We start from the raw sequence: 25,350 nt of genomic DNA, 5'->3' as shown, positions 1-25,350 counted from the left end.
TTAAAATTAAAAATCAATCAATCATGGAATGTTTGAAGGCGGGTGTACGTTTGAAATCAGAATATCAAAGACATCTCTTTTTCATGTTCCAATTTTGTTTCAAAGAAGAAGAAGACTAACATGGTTATATTTTTTTAAAGGATATCCAATCAAATTTTTTTTAAAAAAGAGGAAATTGAAATCCAATTTATTCCAGGCTATCTATCTCTCTCTCTCTCTCTCTCTCTCTCTCTCTCTCTCTCTCTCTCTCTCTCTCTCTCTCTCTATATATATATATATATATATATATATATATATATATATATATATATATATATATATATATATATATATATATATATATATATATATATATATAAAGTTATTTCAAATCAAATATTTCTCTCCCCCAGGTTCTCAAAAGCCTTTCAGTCCAGACTGGTTTTGTTCTCTTGGCTTTTCTAGTCTCTGTATTATCTTTTCAAAGAGAGAAGATCTTTAAGGGGAAGATTTTCCCTGTTTAAATTAAAACAAGGAGAAGTCCAGTGGTCTTGCCTACCTTGAAGATCTTAGATACAGGGGACCAGAAGCCCGATTTGTTGATAAAGATCCATAAATAGGGCCGCCTTTCTATAACATTGATGTCTAGCTTTGGCGGCCTCACACAAGCCCTTAAGTGGCCTTCTGCCGATGTTCTCGTTTAAGAGATGCAAACTTGATGGGACTTGGGATCTTCTCCCCTCATCCTTCTAGGTAGGACCGCAGATTTCACGGTCGCTTTGAAGATGGATGCCTCTAAGACAGCCCCCCTCCAAAAAAAAAATCTTGCTTGTTTGCGCTCAAGCTCACATTAAAGAAGCATGAGAGATGCTAGAGGCTGCAAAGTGACCCCTTATTAAAATAACCGCGGGTCTCTTTTGATTGACAAGAATCCTTCCACCCACCCACCCATCCTACAGTCCTCCCTCCCTCACTCGGGATAGCCAAGTAGACCTGAAGTCGACTCGGTGGTTAATCGCAATACGGAGTTGCCCCTTAAGTTGCCCCTCCCGCCGATCTGGTTCTCTTCCTTTGTCTGTCCTTGAAAACCCTCACAAGCAAGCCAGAGAGCCACAACCCACGCAAGCAAGCCAGCCAGCCAGCCAGCCAGCCCCTTTGGGGGATGCTTAGCTGGAGTTGCGGGCGTTGATGGTCTCCTTCCTCAGCCACATGACTCCGGGGTGATGCAAGTCAACCCACCAATGCGATTCAACAGATCCATCCTTTTCCATTCCACGATTTTTTTAATTTTTTTTAATTTTTTTGGCTTTCAACCGTTCTTCCCGACCGCGTGGATTATCTTCCATATGTCTTCCTGCATTTTTTTCCGCCCCCCCCCACTTCATCTCCCTCCTCCTCCCTTTCTCTCTTCCTCTCTCCCCTCCCTCGCCGCTTTTGCTGTCCCTCCGTCCCAAGCTATAATCAAATCTTTACATTTTTACAAACCCTCCGCCACCGCTGATGTCTATGGAGATTTTCAAGTCACCCAAGTCATGGTGCTTTTTTCCGCCCCCGGACTTTCTGGCTGTTCTTTGAAGAGGTTTCGCTTCATCATCCCAGAAGCCTCTTCAGCTCTTGACTTCAGCTCTTCTTCTCTCTCCTTCAGAGCCGAAGAAGCTTCTGGGATGATGAAGCGAAATGTCTTCAAAGAAAAAAAAAATCCAGAAAGTCCAGTTGCCTCTTGAAAAAAGTACCTTGTGGGGGTGGGGTGGGGATCTTGATCCTTTTCATCGACATCATCGTGATCCTCCCGGGACAGTCCCACACCCCCACCCCGACAAGCTCCCAAATCTTTTGCAACGTCCTTCTTCTTTATATCGATATGATACACTTGGCCAATAAAAAAATTCTATTCTATTCTATTCTAAGCCAGAAGATGCTCTCAAAATCTAAAGGGCGGCCCAGGTAATTTGAGAGACCTGGCTTTGCAAAAATGGAGAATCCACACGGCAGGAGAGAGAGAGAGAGAGAGAGAGGGACGAACTTTGAAAGACAAGAGACAAATTGGAGACAGGAGGACAGGGGTCTTTGAGGAAGCCGACACACACGCAGCCGTGGTGTTCCTTGGCCAATGCAGACGCCTCATTCCTCCATCCCGGCTTGGTGGCACCAGCAGCTGCTGCATATCCCAGCCCAGCCTAACCAATGTGCAGACTACTGTACAATCTCGTAGTCCTGAACAGGTAGTCCGAACACTGGGCAGACGGAGTGGATCTTCGCGGTCCAGACTTTGGATGGAGTACGGGAGCGCCGGGTTCTCCTCCTCCCCACCACCAATCCCTTCTTTGCAAGAAACCAAGGTGAAGGGGGGGGGGAGAAAGAGAAAGAGAGAGGTGTCAAAATAGTCCTAGAGAGGTAGAAAAGGGAGAGAGAGGGAGAGAGATCAAATCTTGCATCCAGGGATGGAGACTTACTTTGGCGAGACGAAGAAGTTTGAAGACGTACGTGGCTCTTTCCATTTTGAGATCTTCGGGTCTCTTCCTTCTTCTTCTTCTTCTTCTTCTTCTTCTTCTTCTTCTTCTTCTTCTTCTTCTTCTTCTTCTTCTTCTTCTTCTTCTTCTTCTTCTTCTTCTTCTTCTTCTTCTTCTTCTTCTTCTTCTCCTCCTTCTCCTTCTCCTTCTCCTTCTCCTTCTTCTTCTTCTTCTCCTTCTCCTTCTCCTTCTTTTCTTCTTCTTCCTCTTCTTCCTCCTCCTCCTCCTCCACGTCTTCTTCTTCCTCCTCCTTCTCCTTCTTCTTCTTCTTCTTCTTCTTCTTCTTCTTCTTCTTCTTCTTCTTCTTCTTCTTCTTCTTCTTCTTCTTCTTCCTCCTCCTCCTCCTCATCCACGACGTCTTCTTCTTCTTCTTCTTCTTCTTCTTCTTCTTCTTCTTCTTCTTCTTCTTCTTCTTCTTCTTCTTCTTCTTCTTCTTCTCCTTCCCCTTCTTCTTCTCCTTCTTCTTCTTCTCCTTCCCCTTCTTCTTCTCCTTCCCCTTCTTCTTCCTTTTCCACCCAAGCTCCTAGGAAGAAAGTTGGAGGGAGAATGCAACAGACAAAACAAATCTTTTAAAAAATCCTTCAGAGGAAACAAGTAAATAAATAAATTGGCAATTACGACGCGGCCGGGTCCCCAAAGGTAGACTTGTTCCTTGGGCACCATCGAGTTTCCTGATCTCTGGCCAATTCTTTTGGGCCCCAATCATCCACATCACGTTTCCCCCCCCCCAAAAAAAGCCTTGGGGTGTTTTGGGGGGGGGGAGATTTTGAGAGGAGGAGGGGTCGTTCAAAGAACCCCATTTCACTTGGCTTCTCAAGCTGGCTGGTCAAGAGATCCCGCTGCTTGGTTCTCAAGCTGGCCACAAGTTTGTTGACCCACCTTGGCTGGTAGCCTGTGCCGTTCGCCTCTGGGCGACCACGTACGTCCGTCGAGCGATCTGCCTCCCCCTCCTTTGTGGCCTCTCAAGTGCCCCCCCCCCACCCAGCATCTGGCGCACTCGTGCCTCCTCCCTTCCTCCAGCCTTTTCGCACCCTCCCTCCCTCCTTCCTTCCTTCCCTCTTGCTTCTCCTCAGATTCTCTGCCTGAATTGACGTGGCAGGACTTACTTGCGTCCAAGGAGGAGCTTGTCAATCCACCACCCCCCTCCCAGAAGGTCAGAGTTCGAGAAGAACCAAGAGCCGTCTGGTGGGGAAGGTTGGTGGGAGGGTGTGTGTAGGGTGGGGGAGAGAGAGAGACAGAGAGAGAAAGCCTCCCTACCTTGGAGGGAGCCTTGAGGGATGTCATCCTCCCCTTTTTTGTGCATAGCTTCCATGTAGTAATTCCAGATGTTCCTTGGGCCATGCACTCAGCTTCCTCTCCAAGGCTGTCAGGGATAAAGAGGGCTTTATGTGTGATGCAGAGACTCAACAGCGTGCGCCAGGGAGAGAGAGAGAGAGAGAGAGAGAGGCCAGAAGGGGAGAAGCGGAGCGCGCCAATCCGCCAAAAAAAACGGGAAAAGAAACCAAATAAATAGAGACTCTGGAAGGATGCTGTTGCCGTCGGTTCTCTTGCCCGACGCTTGAGGACTGCTGGCTGGTTCCGTCCTCCTCACTTTCTTCTTCTTTTTTTAAATGCTCCTTGATGACTTCGGAGGAGTGGAAGCCAGTTTAGTAGGTTGAAATGTGCTGGGACGGGAAGGCAGAAAGAGGCCAATCGGTTCAGAAATACAGACCCGTTGAAGGTCATGAGCAACATCTGGGTGTCATTGACGAGTTTCCCACCACCGGGGTGGGGTGGGAGATATTTTGCGAGGGGAATCTTAGAGCAAATCCATGAGCTTCCATACCTTTCTTTGTTGGGATTTCCCGGTAGCTTTTGTGAACTCACAACCGGAGAACATGCGTAGCTCGCACATAATTTCCTTTAAACGTAGACATAAGAACAGAGTTGGAAGGGACCTTGGAGGTCTTCTAATCCAACCCCCTGCCCAGGCAAGAAACCCTACACCATTTCAGACAAATGGTTATCCAACCTTTTCTTTAAAATTTCCAGTGTTGGAGCATTCACAACTTCTGCAGGCAAGTTGTTCCACTTATTAATTGTTCTAACTGTCAGGAAATTTCTCCTTAGTTCTAAGTTGCTTCTCTCCTTGATTAGTTTCCATTCATTGCTTCTTGTTCTACCCTCAGGTGCTTTGGAGAATAGCTTGACTCCCTCTTCTTTGGGGCAGCCCCTGAGATATTGGAACACTGCTATCATCTCTCCCCTAGTCCTTCTTTTCATCAAACTAGACCTACCCAGTTCCTGCAACCATTCTTCATATGTTTTAGCCTCCAGTCCCGTAATCATCTTTGTTGCTCTTCTCTGCGCTCTTTCTAGAGTCCTTTAATTCCCTTGGAAAGTCTACCAAGCGGTTGAGAGCTTTCTCAGATGAGATCTGGCTTTCTCCTCCACCAAACTGGAAAGACCTCCTGAAGCCACATGGAAGAGGGAAAGGGATGTCCATCCAGGACACTTAAGAAGGCCCACTTTCTTTGGCTTGGCCCATATGTTGGGTTGACCTCCTCCGAGATGGCCAACGTGAGAAGGGTCTGGTTTGCCTTTCCAGCAGGCATCTCGGCCTATTCTGGGCCAGGAGTAAGTCGGTCCAGACACATAGCAGATTCAGGGTCACTACGTTCAGCTGCTCTTCTCGTTTATTTATGTATTTATCGACTTTAGTCATCCATCTCATGAGTAACTGACTCATGGCAGAGAAAGGGAAGCATCCAAGAAGGAGATGGGTGGACATGTTGTTTTTTTTCTCCTTAATGCGGTCATTATATTTCGCAACCTCCCATAAATCAGAGAGAGCGGTGTCTTTCCTTTCCCCCCTTTCCAGACCCCTCCCCTCCTCTCTTGGGCCCACAGAGTCACTCGCTCTCTTTTGTGGAAGGACCAGAGCTGCTGCAGAACCTCCTGGGCTTCCTCGGGAGGGAGATGATCCAGCTAGAATTTCAAAATAGGGAATTGGAGAGCTGGAATCCCCTGGTTTTTGTTTGGTTTTGGTTTTGTTCCTACCTCTGTTTATCAGCTTTTCAAAAGCCGGATGAAGATCTCAATCCTTATTATACCTCATTCTTGGCTCCCTCCCTGGTATCTTCTGAAAGCAGCCGCTAACGTTTTCTTGAAGTTGGGAGGGACCTTGGAGGCCTTCTAGTCCAACCCTCTGTTTAGACAGGACACCCTGGATCATTTCTTAGAATAGGATAGAGTAGGAATAGGAATAGGAATAGGAATAGGAATAGGAATAGAATAGAATAGAATAGAATAGAATAGAATAGAATAGAATAGAATTAACTAGAATTGACTAGACTAGACTAGACTAGACTAGACTAGACTAGACTAGGATAGGATAGAATAGGAATAGGAATAGGAATAGGAATAGGAATAGGAATAGGAATAGGAATAGGAATAGAATAGAATTAACTAGAATTGACTAGACTAGACTAGAATAGAATAGACTAGAATAGAATAGAACAGAATCAAATAGGATAGAATAGAACAGAATCAAATAGGATAGAATAGGAATAGGAATAGGAATAAAATAGAATATAATAGACTGGAATCAACTAGAATCGACTAGAATAGGAATAGAATAGAATAGAATTAACTAGAATTGACTAGACTAGACTAGACTAGACTAGGATAGGATAGAATAGGAATAGGAATAGGAATAGGAATAGGAATAGGAATAGGAATAGGAATAGGAATAGACTAGAATTGACTAGACTAGAATAGAATAGAATAGAATAGAACAGAATCAAATAGGATAGAATAGAACAGAATCAGAATAGGAATAGGAATAGGAATAGGAATAGGAATAGGAATAGGAATAAAATAGAATATTAGACTGGAATCAACTAGAATCGACTAGAATAGGAATAGAATAGAATAGAATTAACTAGAATTGACTAGACTAGACTAGACTAGACTAGGATAGGATAGAATAGGAATAGGAATAGGAATAGGAATAGGAATAGGAATAGGAATAGACTAGAATTGACTAGACTAGAATAGAATAGAATAGAATAGAACAGAATCAAATAGGATAGAATAGAACAGAATCAGAATAGGAATAGGAATAGGAATAGGAATAGGAATAGGAATAGGAATAGGAATAGGAATAAAATAGAATATAATAGACTGGAATCAACTAGAATCGACTAGAATAGGAATAGAATAGAATAGAATTAACTAGAATTGACTAGACTAGACTAGACTAGAATAGACTAGACTAGAATAGAATAGAATAACAGAGTTGGAAGGGACCTTGGAGGTCTTCTAGTCGAACCCCCTGCCCAGGCAGGAAACCCTGCACCACTTCGGACAAATTGTTATCCAACCTCTTCTTAAAAACCTCCAGGGATGGAACACCCACAACTTCTGCAGGCAAGTTGTTCCACTTATTGATTGTTCTAACTGTCAGGAAATTTCTCCTTAGTTCTAAGTTGCTTCTCTCCTTGATGAGTTGCTTCTTATTCCACCCTCAGGTGCTTTGGAGAATAGTTTGACTCCCTCTTCTTTGGGGAAGCCCATCAAATATTGGATATGTCAGACAAATGGTTGTCCAACCTCTTCTTTAAAAAGCCTCCAGTGTTGGAGCAACCACAACCTCTGGAGCCAAGTCGTTCCACTGATTAATTGTTCTCACTGTCAGGAACACTTAATCAATGGAAGACTTCTAGAAGCTTCTTCTGGATTCTGGAGACTTCTGGACTTCTTGACGTGGCCTCTTGGCCTTGTCTTGGCCATCTGGAGACTTCTTCTGAATTGGACTTGACCTTATTCTAACTGGAAAGGCATCTATAATGAGACCCGGGCAGTGATATGAGATAGGGTGGCGTTCCTCGTCTAGAAGATCTTTAGATCTGAAATGTAGAAGTAGATGGAAGTCCATTTTGACCTCAGGAGCTCCTCCTCTTGTATTCCGCAAATTCAACCATGGAGCCCAGAAGTTATGTCCCTTATTCCTTCTCGGTCCTGGGAGAGACACATATCTCTTGGTCCTAGGAGACGATAACAACTCTTCTTAGATATCTCGCTTCGCCCAAATCATGTCTTTTCAGAACCTCCAACCGCTGGGACATCGTCCTGTAGCATGAAAAATGAAGTGTGGCTTTTTGGTCTTGGGCCAAGAAGGGAGAGGTCTCCTCCCTTCTCGTTGGCCCTAATCCTGCCTGCAACTCTCTCCCCCCCTTCCAACTCTCCATGCTTGGCGGGACTGGCCCCACCACAGACAAGCAGCCTGATTGCTAACACATGGGTAAGACGGCTGGCGGCCAGCCCCTTTCGGAAAAACCCTGGCCCCTCTATAACTTCGCTTGCAACCGTCTGCTTTCTTGTCTCGTCTGTTGTTAGGAAATGAAGTCAGAGCATTGATATAAAACAGGCTGGGCATGAAAGAGGAGACCGGAGAGGCCAGGGGTTTGCAGAGAGGGGGACGGGTGTTGGGCACCCCCTCTCGGGGTGCCCAAAACTGGAGTCGCGAAAAAAGACGGCGAACTTTTTTGAGAGCTTCACCAGCTTCGGGTCAACCTTGAAGCTTTGGAAATCCATTTCCCTTGGGTCTCGGAAGAGTTTGAGTTTGGCTCTAGGCGGCTCGTTGGCTAAGACGCTGAGCTTGTCGATCAGAAAGGTCGGCGGTTCGGCGGTTCGAATCCCTGGTACAGCTCCCCTGCGCGAGCAGGGGGGTCGGACTAGATGGCCTCCAAGGTCCCTCCCTTGGACTCTTGTTTCTGTTACAGACCAAACGTGGGTATCTTTGCTGATGTTTTGAAGGCCACGTGGTTTTTCTTAAGTATTTAAAATGCAGTGGTGGAATTACCGGTTCTGTGGGCGTGGCTTGGTGGGGCGTGGTGGGGCTTGGTGGGCGTGGCAGGGGAAGGATGCTGTAAAATCCTCACTCCCTCCCCACTCCTGGGAGAAGCATATTGCAAAATCTCCATTGCCTCCCCACTCAAAGGGAAGGATACTACAAAATCTCCATTCCCTCCCCACTCCAGGGGAAGGATACTGTAAAATCCCCATTCCCTCCCTACTGGGGAAAGATACTGCAAAATCCCCATTCCCTCCCCACTCCAGGGGAAGGATACTGCAAAATCCCCATTTCCTCCCAACTCCAGGGGAAGGATACTGCAAAATCCCCATTTCCTCCCAACTCCAGGGGAAGGATACTGCAAAATCTCCATTTCCACCCCACACCAGGGGAAGGATACTGCAAAATCCCCATTCCCTCCCCACTCCAGGGGAAGGATACTGCAAAATCCCCATTTCCTCCCAACTCCAGGGGAAGGATATTGCAAAATCCCCATTTCCTCCCAACTCCAGGGGAAGAATATTGCAAAATCCCCATTTCCTCCCAAGTCCAGGGGAAGGATACTGTAAAATCCCCATTCCCTCCCCACTCCAGGGGAAGGATATTGCAAAATCCCCATTTCCTCCCAACTCCAGGGGAAGAATATTGCAAAATCCCCATTTCCTCCCAACTCCAGGGGAAGGATACTGTAAAATCCCCATTCCCTCCCCACTCCAGGGGAAGGATATTGCAAAATCCCCATTTCCTCCCAACTCCAGGGGAAGAATATTGCAAAATCCCCATTTCCTCCCAACTCCAGGGGAAGAATATTGCAAAATCCCCATTCCCTCCCTATTGGGGAAAGATACTGCAAAATCTCCATTCCCTCCCCACTCCAGGGGAAGGATACTGCAAAATCCCCATTCCCTCCCCACTCCAGGGGAAGGATACTGCAAAATCCCCATTTCCACCCCACTCCAGGGGAAGGATACTGCAAAATCTCCATTTCCACCCCACACCAGGAGAAGGATACTGCAAAATCTCCATTCCCACCCCATTCTGGGGCCAGCCAGAGGTGATATTTGCCAGTTCTCCGAACTACTCAAAATTTCTGCTACCGGTTCTCCAGAACCTGTCAGAACCTGCTGGATTTCACCCCTGGGTCAATTCATTTACATAGCAATACTTATTTTTTTCTGGTATGATGCCTAACGAAAATAGTTCTGGCTTAAAATCTATGTGGCGTCTTAACATTTTTTTCTGTGAAATGTTACATCGAGTTTAGACCAACTCTAGATGTTGGTTTTTATTGGGAGAGGAGGAGGAAATATTTAATTCCCTGAAAGAGAGTTACATCTCAGTCCAATCATACTGGAGATGTGCTGTTTTTTCTTCGTTAATTTTTAAAGGGTGGTCCTAAGGCACCACACCAAAATTACATGCAACTGCCCTCCCAAAAAATCCTGCATAAAATGCCTGTACAATCTGCCTTTTTCCAAGCTTTGTGCATAAGGTCAAACCACTCACTCAGTTACTTTTTAGAATAACAGAGTTGGAAGGGACCTTGGAGGCCTTCTAGTCCAACCCCCTGCCCAGGCAGGAAGCCCTACACCACTTCAGACAAATGGTTGTCCAAGGTCTTCTTAAAAACTCTCAGTGTTGGAGCATTCGCAGCTTCTGGAAGCAAGTTGTTTCGCTGGTTACTTGTTTTCAATGTCAGGAAATTTCTCCTTAGTTCTAAGTTGCTTCTCTCCTTGCTTAATTTCCACCCATTGCTTCTTGTCCTGCCTTCAGGTGCTTTGGAGAATAGCTTGACGCCCTCTTCTTTGTGGCAGCCCCTGAGATATTGGACTTGTGGCATTAGTTTTCTGCATTAATGGATGGATTACATGCCATCAAGTCCTGATTAACTCTTAGTGGCTACATGCAGAGATTTTTCCTTCGCGATGACATGCATGTCTGTGGGGTTTTAATGCCCGGAAAGAAGCGAATTTCTTAAAAATAAAAACACGCGTTAATGGAACTGAAGCCTTTTCACGGACTTTCCCCCCCACTAGCAACTGGGTGCAATTCCGTGAGGCTTTCGCTGTCTGCAAATTTCTAAAAGTTTGGCTCGATTTGTTAGAAAGAAGCTCTCGGATACTGAGCAACCCCGCTGGCGGCTGGGTGGGCAAGCAAGCTGGAAAAGGGTTGGAATTAATCAGCAACGCCGATGTTTAGTTTGGAGAAGAAGGAGAAAAAAAAAATTGAAATGGGAAGTCAGCCGGCTGGGAAGCCAAATACCAGCGTTGCTGTTATTTTGAAGGACGCCTCTGGGCCTCCAGAAAATGAGAAGCAGAAATGAGGAGGAGGAGGAGGAGGAGGAGGAGGAGGAGGAGGAGGAGGAGGAGGAGGAGGAGGAGGAGGAGGCAGCCCAGATTTTGGCTTATGCAACCTCTTAGCTACCAACCCAGAGCGGGGGGGGGAAAAAATGACAAAGCCAAGATGTTAAAACATTTTCGACACAGAAGAAACTCCTTTCGTTTGTCTTCTGGAGCAGCCGTCAGCAACTGAAGGTCCGTGGACCACTGGTTGGTCTGTGTGAAGATTTTGGTGGTCTGCAGAAAAATTATCTGCATTTTTTAGATTGCACTAAATCAGGGGTCCTCAAACTATGGCCCCTGGGCCGGATACGTGCAACGAATATTTGTATTGCTGCAGAGAGTCTCCCCCTTCAGGGTCTTTTTATGCAGGTCGGAGGGGGGCAGAAATTCTGACTTGGGGTTTGCTTCGGCCTCCTGGTGAAGGCTGGGGGGAAGCGCCATTGGTGGCAAGGAGCCGGAGGGCCTCATTCCAGTGGGACTGCATCATGTCCTGGAACTGGCTGACCATTTCAGCCCACTGAGCCTCCAGGCACCGGTCCCTGGCTTTGCACTCCCGCAGGTTTTCCCTCCGCTTGGAAAACCTATGCTCCTAGTCCTCAGTGAGATGCTTTTGCTGTGCCTCCTTCTCGGTCAGATCCAATTTGAACTGAGCCAGCTGTTTTGCCAACTCTTTCTCATGGTGGCTGCTTAACTCCAACAACTGCTTCTTATTGGGGCCCTAAGGAGCCCTGGTGGGCAGAAGAGGAGTGGGTGGGAGGAGCGAGTAGAGGCTGGCGGGGTGCCCCTTGACGTGAGTAGCATTGAGTTGGCCACGCCCACCCAGTGACATGACCACCTAGCCACGCCCACCCAGGCAGTCATTAGGCAGATCATATTAGTGGGTCCGTGGAATTCAAAAATTATGAATTTAATGGTCCCTGAGATCCAAAAGGTTGGTGACCCCTGTTGTGGAGTGTGGGTTGTTTGAAGATGTCTCTCCTCTATCAAGGTCGGAGTGAGGGTCTAGCAAGGAGCAGGACCATCTGGCCGTCTTCCAGAAGATCTGTTGGGTTCTTCTTCTCCTCTTGACCTTCCTTGTGGCACGCTAAACTCTCTTGCAAGGCATCAAGGTTTGGCCAAACCATTTGACTTTGCTCAAAATGATGAATCTGGAGTTTAGGAGAGTCTTCCTTGACTCCCAGCTCCAGACAATCAGGCTACAACCTCATGATTGACACAAAACAAGGTGGGGAACCCTAAATATGGGCAAGCCAAGAGTGTGCGATCCAGCTGTCAGTTCTCCTGTTTGAGGACCGCCCGCCAGATCTCTTGACAAGAGACCCATAAAGCTTCCCTCCCATCTGGAAGCACTTCGAGTCCCCAGCCTTGGTCACTTTAAGACTGATGGACTTCAACTCCCAGAATTCTTCAGCCAGCCATGCTGCAGGATGGACACCGTGCTGGCTGAGGGATTCTGGGAGTTGAAGTCCATCAGTCTTAAAGGTTGAAGGTTGGAGACCTCCCCGATTTAGAGGACCATCGTTTTCTGTGAAATGAGTTGGCAACACCTCATTTGGGTTCTCAATCATCGGGCAGACCAAGTCGGAGCTGCCACGAAGCTCAGCTGAATGTTTGGGTTTTTGGAGACGCTTTGGAGCAGGGTGGCGCCCGCCAGATTGGTCCTGGGAAAGGAAGACGTAACCCCCGCCCCGTCCTCTTAGAGAGGGAGATCAACTGTTTGAGATAACCAGGATAGAAGAAATCTTTGGACAATGCAAATAAGGGAAATAGCTTTGGACACGTCTCTCTAGTTGCTTTCTCAGTCTTCCTTCTCGTTCCAACCTCCAGTTCAACGCGATTACCATTTTAAAAAAAAATTACGTTTTATTCAAGCCTTGGTTCTCTTGTGTTTCTATAGGATTTCTCATCTCGGTAACGCATTCTCCCCGGTGTAAAGTCCTTTCTACTAATCACATTATTTTACATTTGGGCTTCAGATCTATGTACCATGCTGACCAGAACAGCCTGGTCCCCCGTAGCAGTAGGGGCTCTGCAGCAGTAGTGGATTTTAATTTAGTTTGCTACCGGTTCGCTCGTGCACAGGCATATGCAGAAGTGTCCAGGCGGTGGGCAAGCCTCCCGCCACCGCCGCTACAGGTTTGCCTGATTCGGGGTGAACCGGTAACAACCCACCACTGCTCCGCAGCCCTCAGCCCCATTTTCCAAGATTTAAGGGGTCACGGCCCCCAAGATTTGGAAGAGACTTGGAAACCTGACTCTGGGGAGGGGTGTTTTTTTTTTTTTACAAAAAATAAGGCATCCATTTTTCCATGTTCACGTTCTCTCCTAGGGCTTCCTGTTGTCTTTGTCTTTTAAAACTGCAGAAGGAAAATTCCTGGTGGCTACATGACTCTTAAAATAAAATGCAGTCAAGGCGAATTTTGGGGGCACGCCCTCTTTTTGGGGCCGCGGCGTACTTGGAGACTTTTTCATGGCGGAGTAGACAAGCTCATGGCCAGCAGGACTACCTTAAGCTGGAGGCCACCATTCCAAACGGGTCTCCTGGGACTCGTTTGGACGTCTTATGTGGGTTTTCTTCTTCGTTCCATTCATTTTCCTGCTGTGAGCAACCACAGCTCTTCATTTTTTCCAGTCAAAGCCCGTGATGCATAAAACACACCGCCAAGAGTTGAGTGCTGGAGTCCAGGATGGTCTTTGTAGAAGAAGAGGTCCCCCTTTAGGATACTTGCAATAGTACTCGTCGTCTCTTAATTAGAAGAAGCTGCCAGGGTTCCAAGTAATACACTCATGGCAAGTAAACCTCCGAGGCAAGTAGGTTCCTCAAAGAATAATAATAATAATAATAATAATAATAATATTTTAATTTGTATACCGCCCTTCTCCCGAAGGACTCAGGGCGGTGAACAGGCAGATAAAATATAAATACACACAATAATTTAAAAACAACCCCTAAAAAACTAATTTAAATGCCCAAAACATACTTTTAAAAACCCCATCCAATAAAAATAAAAATCAGGCTAGTCCAGCCATATGAAATAAATAAGTTTTAAGTTCGCGGCGAAAGGTCCTAAGGTCAGGTAATTGTCGAAGTCCGAGGGGAAGTTCGTTCCACAGGGTCGGAGCTCCCACAGAAGGCCCTCCCCTGGGGCCGCCAGTCGACACTGTTTGGCTGGCGGCACCCTGAGAGTCCCTCTCTGTGGGGCGTGCGGACGATGGGAGATAGAAGCCGGCAGTAGGCGGTCCCGTAGATAGCCGGTCCTAAGCCATGGGCGCTTTAAAGGTGGTAACCAATACCTTGAAGCGCACCGGAAAACAACAGGTAGCCAGTGCAGTCTGCGCAGGATAGGTGTTATGTGGGAGCTCGAGGCGCTCCCTCAATAACCCAGCGCAGCCGCATTCTGAACTAGCTGAAGTCTCCGGGTGCTCTTCAAGGAGCCCCATGTAGAGAGCATTGCAGTAGTCCAGGCGAGGTAACAAGGGCATGAGTGACTGTGCATAAGGCATCCCGGTCCAGGAAGGGACGCAACTGGCGGATCAGGCGATCCTGATAAAATGCTCTCCTGGAGACAGTCGCCAAATGGTCTTCAAAGGAAACCGGCCATCCCAGAACACGCCCAAGTTGCGTACCTTCTCCATCGGGGCCAATGATTCACCCCCGACAGACAGCCGCATCTGCAGCTGACTGTGCAGTGCCGGCATCCACAGCCACTCCGTCTTGGAGGATTAAGTTTGAGCCTGTTCCTCCCCATCCAGACCCGTCGGCTTCCAGACACGGGACAACACTTGACAGCTTCACTGGGGTGGCCGGGGTGGAAAAGTACAGCTGAGTGTCATCAGCGTACAGTTGGTATCACACCCCAAAGCCACTGATGATCTCACCCAGTGGCTTCATATAGATGTTGAACAGGAGGGGTGAGAGAATCGACTCCTGCGGCACCCCACATATGAGGCACCTTGGAGTCGATCTCTGCCCCCCTGTCAACACCGTCTGCGTCCGATCAGAGGTGGGAGGAGAACCACCGATAAGCGGTGCCTCCACTCCCAACCCCTCCAACCGGCGCAGCAGGATACCATGGTCGATGGTATCAAAAGCCGCTGAGAGGTCTAATAGGACCAGGGCAGAGGTAACCCCTATCCCTGGCCCTCAGAGATCATCCACCAGCGCGACCAAAGCTGTCTCCGTACTGTATCCGGGCGGAAGCCGGACTGGAGCAGGTCTAGATAGACAGCTTCATCCAGGTACTGGGGTAGCTGACATGCCACCACACTCTCTACAACCTTCGCCGTGGCGAAGATTGGAGACTGGCGATAGTTCCTAAAACAGCTGGGTCCAGGGAAGGCTTCTTGAGGAGGGGTCTCACCACCGCCTCTTTCAAGGCTGCCGGAAAGACCCCTTCCCGCAGAGAAGCATTTGTAATCCCCTGGAGCCAGCCTCGTGTCACCTCCTGAGTAGCCAGTACTAACCAGGAGGGGCACGGATCCAGTAAACATGTGGTGGCGTTCAGCCTGCCCAGCAACCTGTCCATGTCCTCGGGAGTCACAGGATCAAAGTCATCCCAAACCACCTCAACAAGACGGGCCTCGGAACCCTCGCCTGGATCTACCCAATTTTGATCCAATCCGTCCCGAAGCTGAACGATTTTGTCGTATAGATAACCGTTAAACTCCTCGGCACGCCCTTGTAGGGGGTCCTCCCGCCCCTCCTGTTGGAGGGCGGCCGGGCGGTTATCTGCCGACGCAATGAGGGAGGAAGCGTGGGAACGCAGCCCTCATTGCCACTAGGTAGGTCCTACTATAGGACCTAACTAGTGCCCGGTCAGCCCCAGAGCGGCTGGATCCCCAGGCACTCTCTAGGCGTCTTCTCCGGCGCTCCATCTCCCTCAGCTCCTCGGAGAACCAAGGAGCTGGTTGAGACCGACGCCGGGTCAGAGGCCGCAAAGGCACGACACGGTCCAAAGCTCCAGCCGCGGCCCGTTCCCAGGCCGCAACTAGCTCTTCAGTCGAGTCGTGGGACAGGTGTTCGGGAAACGGCCCAAGCTCCGTCAGGAACCTCTCCGGGTCCATCAGGCGCCTGGGACGGAACCAACGCATTGGTTCCGTCTCCCTGCGATGGTGGGTAGCGGTCAGAAAGTCTAGACGAAGGAGAAAATGATCTGACCATGACAAAGGTTCCACAACTAAATCATTTAAAACCAGATCATTAAACCACTGGCCAGAAATAAAAATCAGGTCTAGGGTACCTCCCCCGACGTGGGTAGGGCCGTCAATTAACTGAATCAGGTCCATGGCCGTCATGGAAGCCATGAACTCCTGAGCTGTCGAGGATGCTGCACCGGCTGATGGCAAATTGAAATCCCCCATGACCAGCAGTCTGGGGGTCTCAACTGCCAACCCGGCCAGCAACTCCAACAGCTCAGGCAGGGCTGTAGTCACGCAGCAAGGAGCCAGGTACGTGATCAACAAGCCCACCTGAGTTCTACGACCCCACTTCACGAAGAGGGATTCACACCCAGCTATCTGAGGCACAGTGGTCTCCCTCGGCTCCAGACTCTCCTTGATGATAACCGCCACCCCTCCACCCCTACCCTGGGCCCTCGGCTGATGGAATGCTCGGAAGCCTGGTGGGCACATCTCCACTAGGGAACCCCCTTGGTGCCCAACCAGGTCTCCGTAACGCCCATAACGTCCGCGGTCCCTTCCTGAATAAGATCTGAAATCAGGGGCTTTCTTAACCGCGGACCTGCCATTACATAACACCAGCCGGAGGCCCAGTTCCCGATTATCCTGGCCACTCGGGTCACGGAAAATTCTGGGGGGCCGGAGCACGCAATCGCTCGTAAACAGCGAGAGCGAGCCCCCGAAACCTGATGTGCCCCCTTCCGTCATATCTGCCTCTCCCACTTACCGTAGTAATAGCTCGACCCTGACAAACTGGAGCGACACCCTCGCCATAACCCCAGGACCTATTAAGTTACCGTTGAACACATGGTGGACCTAGCCCCTTCCTGACGGGCCCATCCACCCCAGAACCAAACCCGTCAGTTTCCTCCCCTTAAAATTCCCCTTAAAACTCCCTGGTAAAAAACGATTAAAACAGTTCATTAAAAATCCCCTAAGCCTCCTAGATTTCGCATGCCAACTCTCGGGGTTCCAAAACCCGTCCTCGAGATGTGCCCTCGATAGTGTGGAGGGCCAGACCTGCGAGAGAGGGGAATCTACTTGAGGGCAAGAAGGTCCGCAGTTGAAAATCTTCGCATCAATAAAAATACAGTACAGTCAGCAGTCCATCCAAGCCGGTCAAGATGGCAAAATGTCATTGCAGCAAGACTAGACTCCCTAGCTGGCGAGATGGACCATGGACTTCCAGGATTCCGTGGGGCCGTTATTCTACCCCCAAACCCAAACGGCCCCACTTTCCCAGGTCCAGATGACAAGCCATTCTCCTCCAAGTCAGTCCGTACGGCCTTGGTGTTACAGTCAATCTGTAACTAGCTGTAAATAGCTTTATTGGATGTATCATATTGGCACAGTTCTGGTGAAAACCAACTCAGAAGGTTCCTGTGGTTTCCCCCAAATTAAAAGTTTTCACTTTCCCCAAACAATCAGTCACATGGTCCAATCAAGGCGCTGCCTGGTCCAGCGGTGAAATTCAATTTTTTTTTACTACCGGTTCTGTGGGCGTGGCTTGGTGGGCGTGGCAGGGGAAGGATGCTGCAAAATCCCCATTCCCACCCCACTCCTGGGGAAGGATACTGCAAAATCCCCATTCCTACCCCACTCCAGGGGAAGGATATTGCAAAATCTCCATTCCTTCCCCACTCCTGGGGGAAGGATATTGCAGAATCTCCATTCCCACCCCGCTCTGGGGCCAACCAGAGGTGGCATTTGCCGGTTCTCCGGACTATACAAAATTTCCGCTACCGGTTCTCCAGAACCTGCTGGATTTCACCCCTGGTCTAGTCACCTGGTAACGTCGCTCCTCCTCTCACTGGCCAGGTGTTTAGAATGCCCTTGGTTCCCAGAGAAAAGTGTTTTATTTTGGCTTCAAACCCCCGGCTATCTCTATTCCCCCTGTTGTGTCCTGCGTATCAGCCAATCCGAGCACCGCTCAGTCTGATTGGCTGAGACGCAAGCAACAGAAGAAGCGAGAAGCCGGGAGCGTTGTGATTGGCTCCCCATCTGACAGTTCGCAATGTTGTGTCTTGCTGAGAGGAAAAAACGTTTGTTCCTGTCAGAGTTTAGTTAGTTCCGTTCGTTGGGTTGGAGCACAGTTCGTGCCTGTTCGAGAGCATTCTAAGATTAAAGAATAGTTGTTGATTCAACGCGCCTCCGTGTTTATTGAACACAACACCCCCCATAGGGTGGCAACACTGAAGCATCAAAATGGCTGCCATCAGGTCAGCTTCTGGTTTGACTGACGGCTTCTAGAAGAAAGACAAGCGAGGGACGGATTTGATCACATGGTCTTATAATATAGTGACCAGACGTCCCGGTTTTGGCGGGACAGTCCCGCTTTTTAATAATTTGTCCCGCGTCCCGCGGCAATTCCAAAAATTCCCGATCTTTTTTTTTGTTTTGTTTCACTCCCATTCTGAAAATGGGAGGCGGCAATGCAAGAGGAGGAGGCGGAGAAGGGAGAGTGGTGGAGAAGGGGGCGCAAGAGGGAGGAGAGACGCCGCTTGACTTCACCCGAGAGGAAGAGAAGAGAGGAGAGGAGAGACGAGGAGAGACGAGCCTGCCTGGAAGAGCGGAGAAGCAGCAGCCGCTCCTCCTCCTTCAGGCAGGTGGCAAGACTCAGCGCGCATGCGCAGCCCCCCACCGTCAATGGTGTCCCGCTTTGCCATCGCTGAAATCTGGTCACTTTATCTTGTGAGCACTTTGAGGAAGGATTAAGCATTGAGAAGTCCCATTGAGACAAAGTTAATGGGCCCTATCCAACAACATGAAATTTAATGTGGAGAAAAGCAAAGTTTGCACACCTGGGCAGGAAAAACCAAAAGTACAAGTACAGATTAGCAAAACCTGGCTTAAAATTTCCTGACAGTTAGAACAATTGGAGAAATTGGAGACAGTTAGAATAATTGGAGAAATTGGAGAAATTCCCTGACAGTCAGAACAATTAACCAGTGGAACACCTTGCTTGCAGAAGTTGTGAATGCTCCAACACTGGAAATTTTTAAGAAAATGTTGAATAACCATTTGTCTGAAATGGTGTAGGGTTTCCTGCCTGGGCAGGGGGTTGGACTAGAAGACCTCCAAGGTCCCTTCCAACTCTGTTATTATTATTAAATCAGTACCTGCAAGATGGACTTTGGAGTCCTAGTGGATGATCACTTAAACATGAGCCAGCCGTGTGCAGCAGGACAGGAGGTAAAAAAGCGAATACTATCCTTGGTTGTGTAAACAGAGGCATAGAATCAAAATCATGTGAAGTATCAGTACCACTTTATAAAGCCTTAGTAAGGCCACACCTGGAATACTGCACCCAGATTTGGTCACCACATTACAAAAAAGATGTTGAGACTTTGGAAAAAGTGCAGAGAAGAGGAGCTAAGATGATTAAGCGCCTGGAGAATAAAACATAGGAAGAATGGTTGCAGGATTTGGGTTTGGTTAGTCTAGAGAAAAAAAGGACTAGGGGAGACATGATAGCAGGATTCCAGTGTCTTAGGGACTGCCACAAAGAGGAGGGGGGGGGTGTCAACTTGTTTTCCAAAACACCAGAAGGCAGGTCAAGAAACAATGGATGGAAACTAACCGAGAAGAGAAGCAACCTGGAATTTCCTAATAGTGAGGACAATTAACCAGTGGAACAGCTTGCCTCCAGAAGTTGTGGGTGCTTCATCATTGGAGGTTTTTAAGAAGAGACCGGACAGTCACTTGTCTGAAATAGTATATAGGATCTCCTGTTTGGGCAGCGGGCTGGACTAGAAGACCTCCAAGGTCTCTTCCAGCTCTATTCTGATTCGGATTTTATCCAGATCCCACCATTGTTACTTTCTACTTGTAGTCTTCGCAGCATCCATTCCACCCAATGTAAAAAAATAAAAAAGTTACCAAATGTTTGGGACCGCAGCTGCCCGAATCATCAACCAAGAGAGAAGGTATAGAATGTCTTGGCGCGTCTAGCTTGGAGATGACATGCGGTCCGTGCAGAGGTGGTGTCCAGCCGGTTTGCGCCGGTTCGCCCGAACTGGTAGCAGAAATCACTGGTTGGCCCGCCCCCGTCCTGGGTCTATGCCATCCTATTTAGGCCTGTTTTTGAGGTTGGGGCACATGCATGGAAGGCCAGGCGCCAGCTAAGCGCATGCATGGAAGGCCAGGCGCCAGCTAAGCACATTTATTTATTTATTTATTTATTTATTTATTTATTTATTTATTTATTTATTTATTTATTTATTTATTTATTTTGTCATAACAATATATGTAGGTATCATACAAAAAGATTATATAATATATAAACACATATATGAGTAAATATAAGGAGGTATAAGCATATATGTATATAGGAAGAAGAAAAGAAAAACAATAGGACAGGAACGGTAGGCACGCTTGTGCTCTTATGCACGCCCCTTATGGTCCTCTTAGGAATGGGGTGAGGTCAATAGCAGAAAGTTTTTGGTTAAAGCTTTTAGGATTATGAGAAGAGACCACAGAGTCAGGTAAAGTATTCCAAGCACTGATGATTCTGTTACAGAAGTCATATTTTCTGCAATCTAGATTAAAGCGGTTGACATTAAGTTTAAATCTATTAGTTGCTCTAGTATTGTTGCAATTAAAGCTGAAGTAGTCTTTGACAGGAAGGACATTACAATAGATGATTCTGTGTGTTAAACACAGGTCTTGTCGAAGGCGACGGAGTTCCAAGTTTTCTAAGCCTAGGATTTCAAGTCTGGTGGGATAAGATATTTTGTTGTTTTCAGAGGAATGGAGAACTCTTCTTGTAAAATATTTCTGGACACGTTCAATTGTATTGATGTCAGAGATGTGTGGAATGGGGCGCGTGCGAGAGAAGCGAGGCGCTCACATTTACGAACCGGTAGGGAAAGTCAGTGAATACCACCCCTGGGTCCGTGGCTTTTGTCTTCTAGGAGAAAGAGAAGAAGTACATGTTGCCGGTGGACAACCTGAAGGTACGAGACATTGAGAAAGGTTTCATGTCCAGCAAGCACATCTTCGCCCTCTTCAACACTGAGCAAAGGTCAGTTCGTCTTCTGTCCCGGCTCGAGACGATGAGCTCAGCGAGTAGGCAAATCCACGCAAGGTCTCACCTTCTCTCCTTCCCCACCACCCAGGAACGTTTACAAAGATTACCGTCAACTGGAACTGGCGTGCGAAACCCAGGAGGAGGTCGACAGTTGGAAGGCGTCTTTCCTGCGGGCTGGAGTTTACCCAGAACGTGTTGGGGTGAGTTTGAGGAGCGGTGGAAAATGAAACGTGAGCAGGCGTGAAAGTTGGAAGTCAAACCGTCTCACTGAGATGGCGGATAAACCGGACTTAGTTCCGTGTTTGGTTTAGAACAGCGGTCGCCAACCGGTGGTCCGTGGACCACTGGTAGTCCGCGAGAAAATGGTGGTGGTCCACAGAAAAACTATTTGCATTTTTCATATTGCGCTAAATCGGGGGGTCCTCAAACTACGGCCCCTGGGCTGGATACGTGCAATGAATATTTGTGTTGCTGCAGAGAGTCTCCCCCTTCGGGGTCTTTTTGTGTGAGTTGAAGGAGGTCAGAAATTCCGACTTGGGGTCTGCTTTGGCCTCCTGGTATGGGGCTTTGGGCGAAGGCTGGAGGGAAGTGTCGCTGGTGGTGAAGAGTCGGAGGGCCTTGTTGCAGTGGGACTGCGTCATGGCTTGGAACTGGCTGAACATCTCAGCCCGCTGAGCCTCCAGGCGCCGGTACCTGGGCTTGTACTCCCGCAGGTCTTCCCTCTGCTTGGAAAGCCTATGCTCGTAGTCCTCAGTGAGGTGCTTCTACTGAGCCTCTTTCTCAATTAGATCCAATTTGAACTGAGCTGTTTTGCCAACTCTTTCTCGTGGTGGCTGCTTAGCTCCAACAACTGCTTCCTGTTGGGGCCGTAAGGAGCCCGGGCAGGCAGGTGAGGAGTGACTGTCAAGGGGGGGGGTGAGTAGAGGCCGGTGAGGCGCCCCTCAATGTGAGTGATATTGAGTTGGCTACACCCACTCAGTCACATGACCACCTAGCCACCCCACCAGTCATTAGGCAGATCATATTAGTGCTCCACAGGATTTAAAATGATGAATTTAGTAGTCCCTGAGGTCCGAAAGGTTGGTGACCCCTGGTTTAGAATCTAAAATTTAGAAGGATCATTGGTTTGGGTGAAAATCAAGAAGAAGAGGAAAAATTCTACTCTTCTTCCTTTCCCCCTACTTCAAACGGAAGTTGCGTTCTTTGCAGGACACAATCCGTGGTGGGAAAGTCTTAATTTTATTAAGTAGGGCCCTCACAGTTTAAAATTGGGAGCATGTACAGCAGGAGAGTGACCAAGCTTGGGAATTTGAAGACTTGTGGTCCTCACCTCCCAGAATTCCCCCAGCTGACTGACTGGGGGAATTCTGGGAGTTGAGAAGGTTGGATATCTCTGAACTACAGCATTCCCCCAGGAGGAGAAACCAGGGAATGGCAACCTGAATTATTAGACTCTTGCAAAATTCTTTTCCCAAGACTTTTGGTCAATGCGCAGAGGGGGGCAGAGAGAAAAGACCCCCGATATGAGCTTCTAACTGGTGGGCTGCCATGTTGAATGGTCCACCAGAAGGACAACATCGCCATCTGTTGGCGAGGCTCTGGAACGACAGCACCTTCACTGGCTCCATCTATACATTGTGTTTTCTGGTTAAGATTTCAGTTTCTAACCAATTTTTTCCCTTGTCTTTCTTTTATTTTTATTTCTCTTTCTTTGCACTCCCCCGTCCAAGTGTTATATTTTATGGGTACCAATCCCTCGGGTTTTGTCCGTTGGCTGTTCAGTCCTGCACCAATGCTGAGAAAATGGCTTTGTTCATAAGTCACTTGTTTTAAGAAGTGGTATTTAAAGATCGATTGATTGATGATGGTCTTTTCAAATCATTCTCAAGGCCTAAAGATCACCAAGGTAGATTTTTTTCCCCGCCCATAATGATCCATCTCCAACCTGATCCTGAAGTTCTTCCAATGTTGCCCTCAAGCCAATTTTATTTTTAATGGATTGCCTTTTGACTTTGTAAAGATCCTGTTCCGATTATTGAATACACTGAATTAGTTAGCCAGGAAATATGCCTACTTACTTTTTTTAAAAAAAATCACATTTTTTCTTGTGTTTTTTTTTTGTGTGCTCAAACTGGCCTCACAGGACAAAGATAAAGTAAGTGATGGACCGTTCTTTTCCTGTGCCATTTTCCTTTGAATTATACTTTTTTTTTTATATTGGACGCATTTTTAAACTCCTTTTCCCCCCCCCTTTAATTTAAACTTTAATCCCTATATTCTAAGAGAAACTTTGTCCTTCACCCTTTTTTTCTCTCCACTTCATACCGCGTTGCCTGCTTGGTTTCGTTTCTTACCTTTTCTAGAATGTTCCTTTCTGCTTGTTTTCGTCTTCTCTGGAACATATCCTACCCCCATTCCTAAACTACCACAGAAAGAGGGGAAAGATTTAAAATTTTCTTTCGCATTTATTTCTTTTTTAAAATATCTATCTATCTAATATCTAGTTTCCCAGTTGTTGGTTCCCCAGGTACCTGCAAGCTACGTACGTAATCACGCAAATCGTAGGTTTAGAGATTAAATCCAAACGCCGTTGTTGGATCGGGTCTCTGAACCGAGTCATGATACTGCGTCAAAATTCCAAATGTTCATTTTGCGCTAACTCGAAAGAAGAATTTATACGATCTGGAGAGCGAGAGCGGAATTGGTTTTCTGGTTTTCAGATCGAAACAAAAATCTGAATCCCAAATTCCCGACCTTTGGGATTCGATCTCGCCTCTCCTGGATGCGGAAGGGCTTTAGAGCACCAATGTAAGGAGGGAGTGATGGCGAACAGAAGAGACCTGTGGTAAAACTTGTCCTTCTACCACATTGAGTTTCATATCTTGGGAGAAACAGTCGTCCGTAAATTATTTGGATCAACTGCAAAGGGAGAGGAACGGTGGTAATTCAACAAAGGTCCAGATTAAGCTTTGGATCTGATACTAACCTCCTTTTGTGGTGCCCTTGCTAATGAAGGTCGTTTTCCTAGAACCGTGATGGTGAACCTATAGCATGTGTGCCAGAGGTGGCACACAGAGCCCTCTCTGAAGGCACACGCTCCGTCACCTGCTGGTCTTCGCGGGAGCTGGAGCACCAGAAAACGGCCTGAAAACTGCCCAAAAAACAGCCAAAAACCAGGCCGTTTTTCAGGCTGTTTTTTGGAATTTTTTGGCCATTTTTCAGGCCAAATAGAGCCCCAAAAACGGCCTGAAAATGACCTGAAAACGGCCTGAAAATGGCTTTGTTCATAAGTCACTTGTTTTAAGAAGTGGTATTTAAAGATCGATTGATTGATGATGGTCTTTTCAAATCATTCTCAAGGCCTAAAGATCACCAAGGTAGATTTTTTTCCCTGCCCATAATGATCCATCTCCAACCTGATCCTGAAGTTCTTCCAATGTTGCCCTCAAGCCAATTTTATTTTTAATGGATTGCCTTTTGACTTTGTAAAGATCCTGTTCCGATTATTGAATACACTGAATTAGTTAGCCAGGAAATATGCCTACTTACTTTTTTAAAAAAAATCACATTTTTTCTTGTGTTTTTTTTGTGTGCTCAAACTGGCCTCACAGGACAAAGATAAAGTAAGTGATGGACCGTTCTTTTCCTGTGCCATTTTCCTTTGAATTATACTTTTTTTTTATATTGGACGCATTTTTAAACTCCTTTTCCCCCCCCTTTAATTTAAACTTTAATCCCTATATTCTAAGAGAAACTTTGTCCTTCACCCTTTTTTTCTCTCCACTTCATACCGCGTTGCCTGCTTGGTTTCGTTTCTTACCTTTTCTAGAATGTTCCTTTCTGCTTGTTTTCGTCTTCTCTGGAACATATCCTACCCCCATTCCTAAACTACCACAGAAAGAGGGGGGGGGGAAAGATTTAAAATTTTCTTTTCGCATTTATTTCTTTTTTAAAATATCTATCTATCTAATATCTAGTTTCCCAGTTGTTGGTTCCCCAGGTACCTGCAAGCTACGTACGTAATCACGCAAATCGTAGGTTTAGAGATTAAATCCAAACGCCGTTGTTGGATCGAGTCTCTGAACCGAGTCGCAATTGCACGTCAAAATTCCAAATGTTCATTTTGCGCTAACTCGAAAGAAGAATTTATACGATCTGGAGAGCGAGAGTGGAATTGGTTTTCTGGTTTTCAGATCGAAACAAAAATCTGAATCCCAAATTCCCGACCTTTGGAATTCGATCTCGCCTCTCCTGGATGCAGAAGGGCTTTAGAGCACCAATGTAAGGAGGGAGTGATGGCGAACAGAAGAGACCTGTGGTAAAACTTGTCCTTCTACCACATTGAGTTTCATATCTTGGGAGAAACAGTCGTCCGTAAATTATTTGGATCAACTGCAAAGGGAGAGGAACGGTGGTAATTCAACAAAGGTCCAGATTAAGCTTTGGATCTGATACTAACTTCCTTTTGTGGTGCCC

At 47.3% G+C, this 25,350-nt stretch overlaps 1 protein-coding gene across 8 annotated transcripts in view; it reads left to right on the top strand.

Moving 5' to 3' along the window:
• The window catches only part of DNM1 (dynamin 1), a 134,185-nt gene that overhangs the window by 75,734 nt on the left and 33,101 nt on the right, over positions 1-25,350 (top strand). For all 8 annotated transcript variants that reach the window (XR_009152327.1, XR_009152325.1, XR_009152326.1 and 5 more), the window contains exons 15-16: positions 20,759-20,868; positions 20,963-21,074. Coding sequence is in view for 5 of the 8 variants with exons in the window: in XM_058159600.1 (XP_058015583.1) it covers positions 20,759-20,868; positions 20,963-21,074 (222 nt within the window). In the remaining 3 variants the exon portion in view is untranslated. The remainder of the gene's footprint in view (positions 1-20,758; positions 20,869-20,962; positions 21,075-25,350) is intronic.

This window comes from Ahaetulla prasina, chromosome 16 (assembly GCF_028640845.1).
Source record: "Ahaetulla prasina isolate Xishuangbanna chromosome 16, ASM2864084v1, whole genome shotgun sequence".
NCBI lineage: Eukaryota > Metazoa > Chordata > Lepidosauria > Squamata > Colubridae > Ahaetulla > Ahaetulla prasina.
This window is presented reverse-complemented; position numbering and strand designations above follow the sequence as displayed.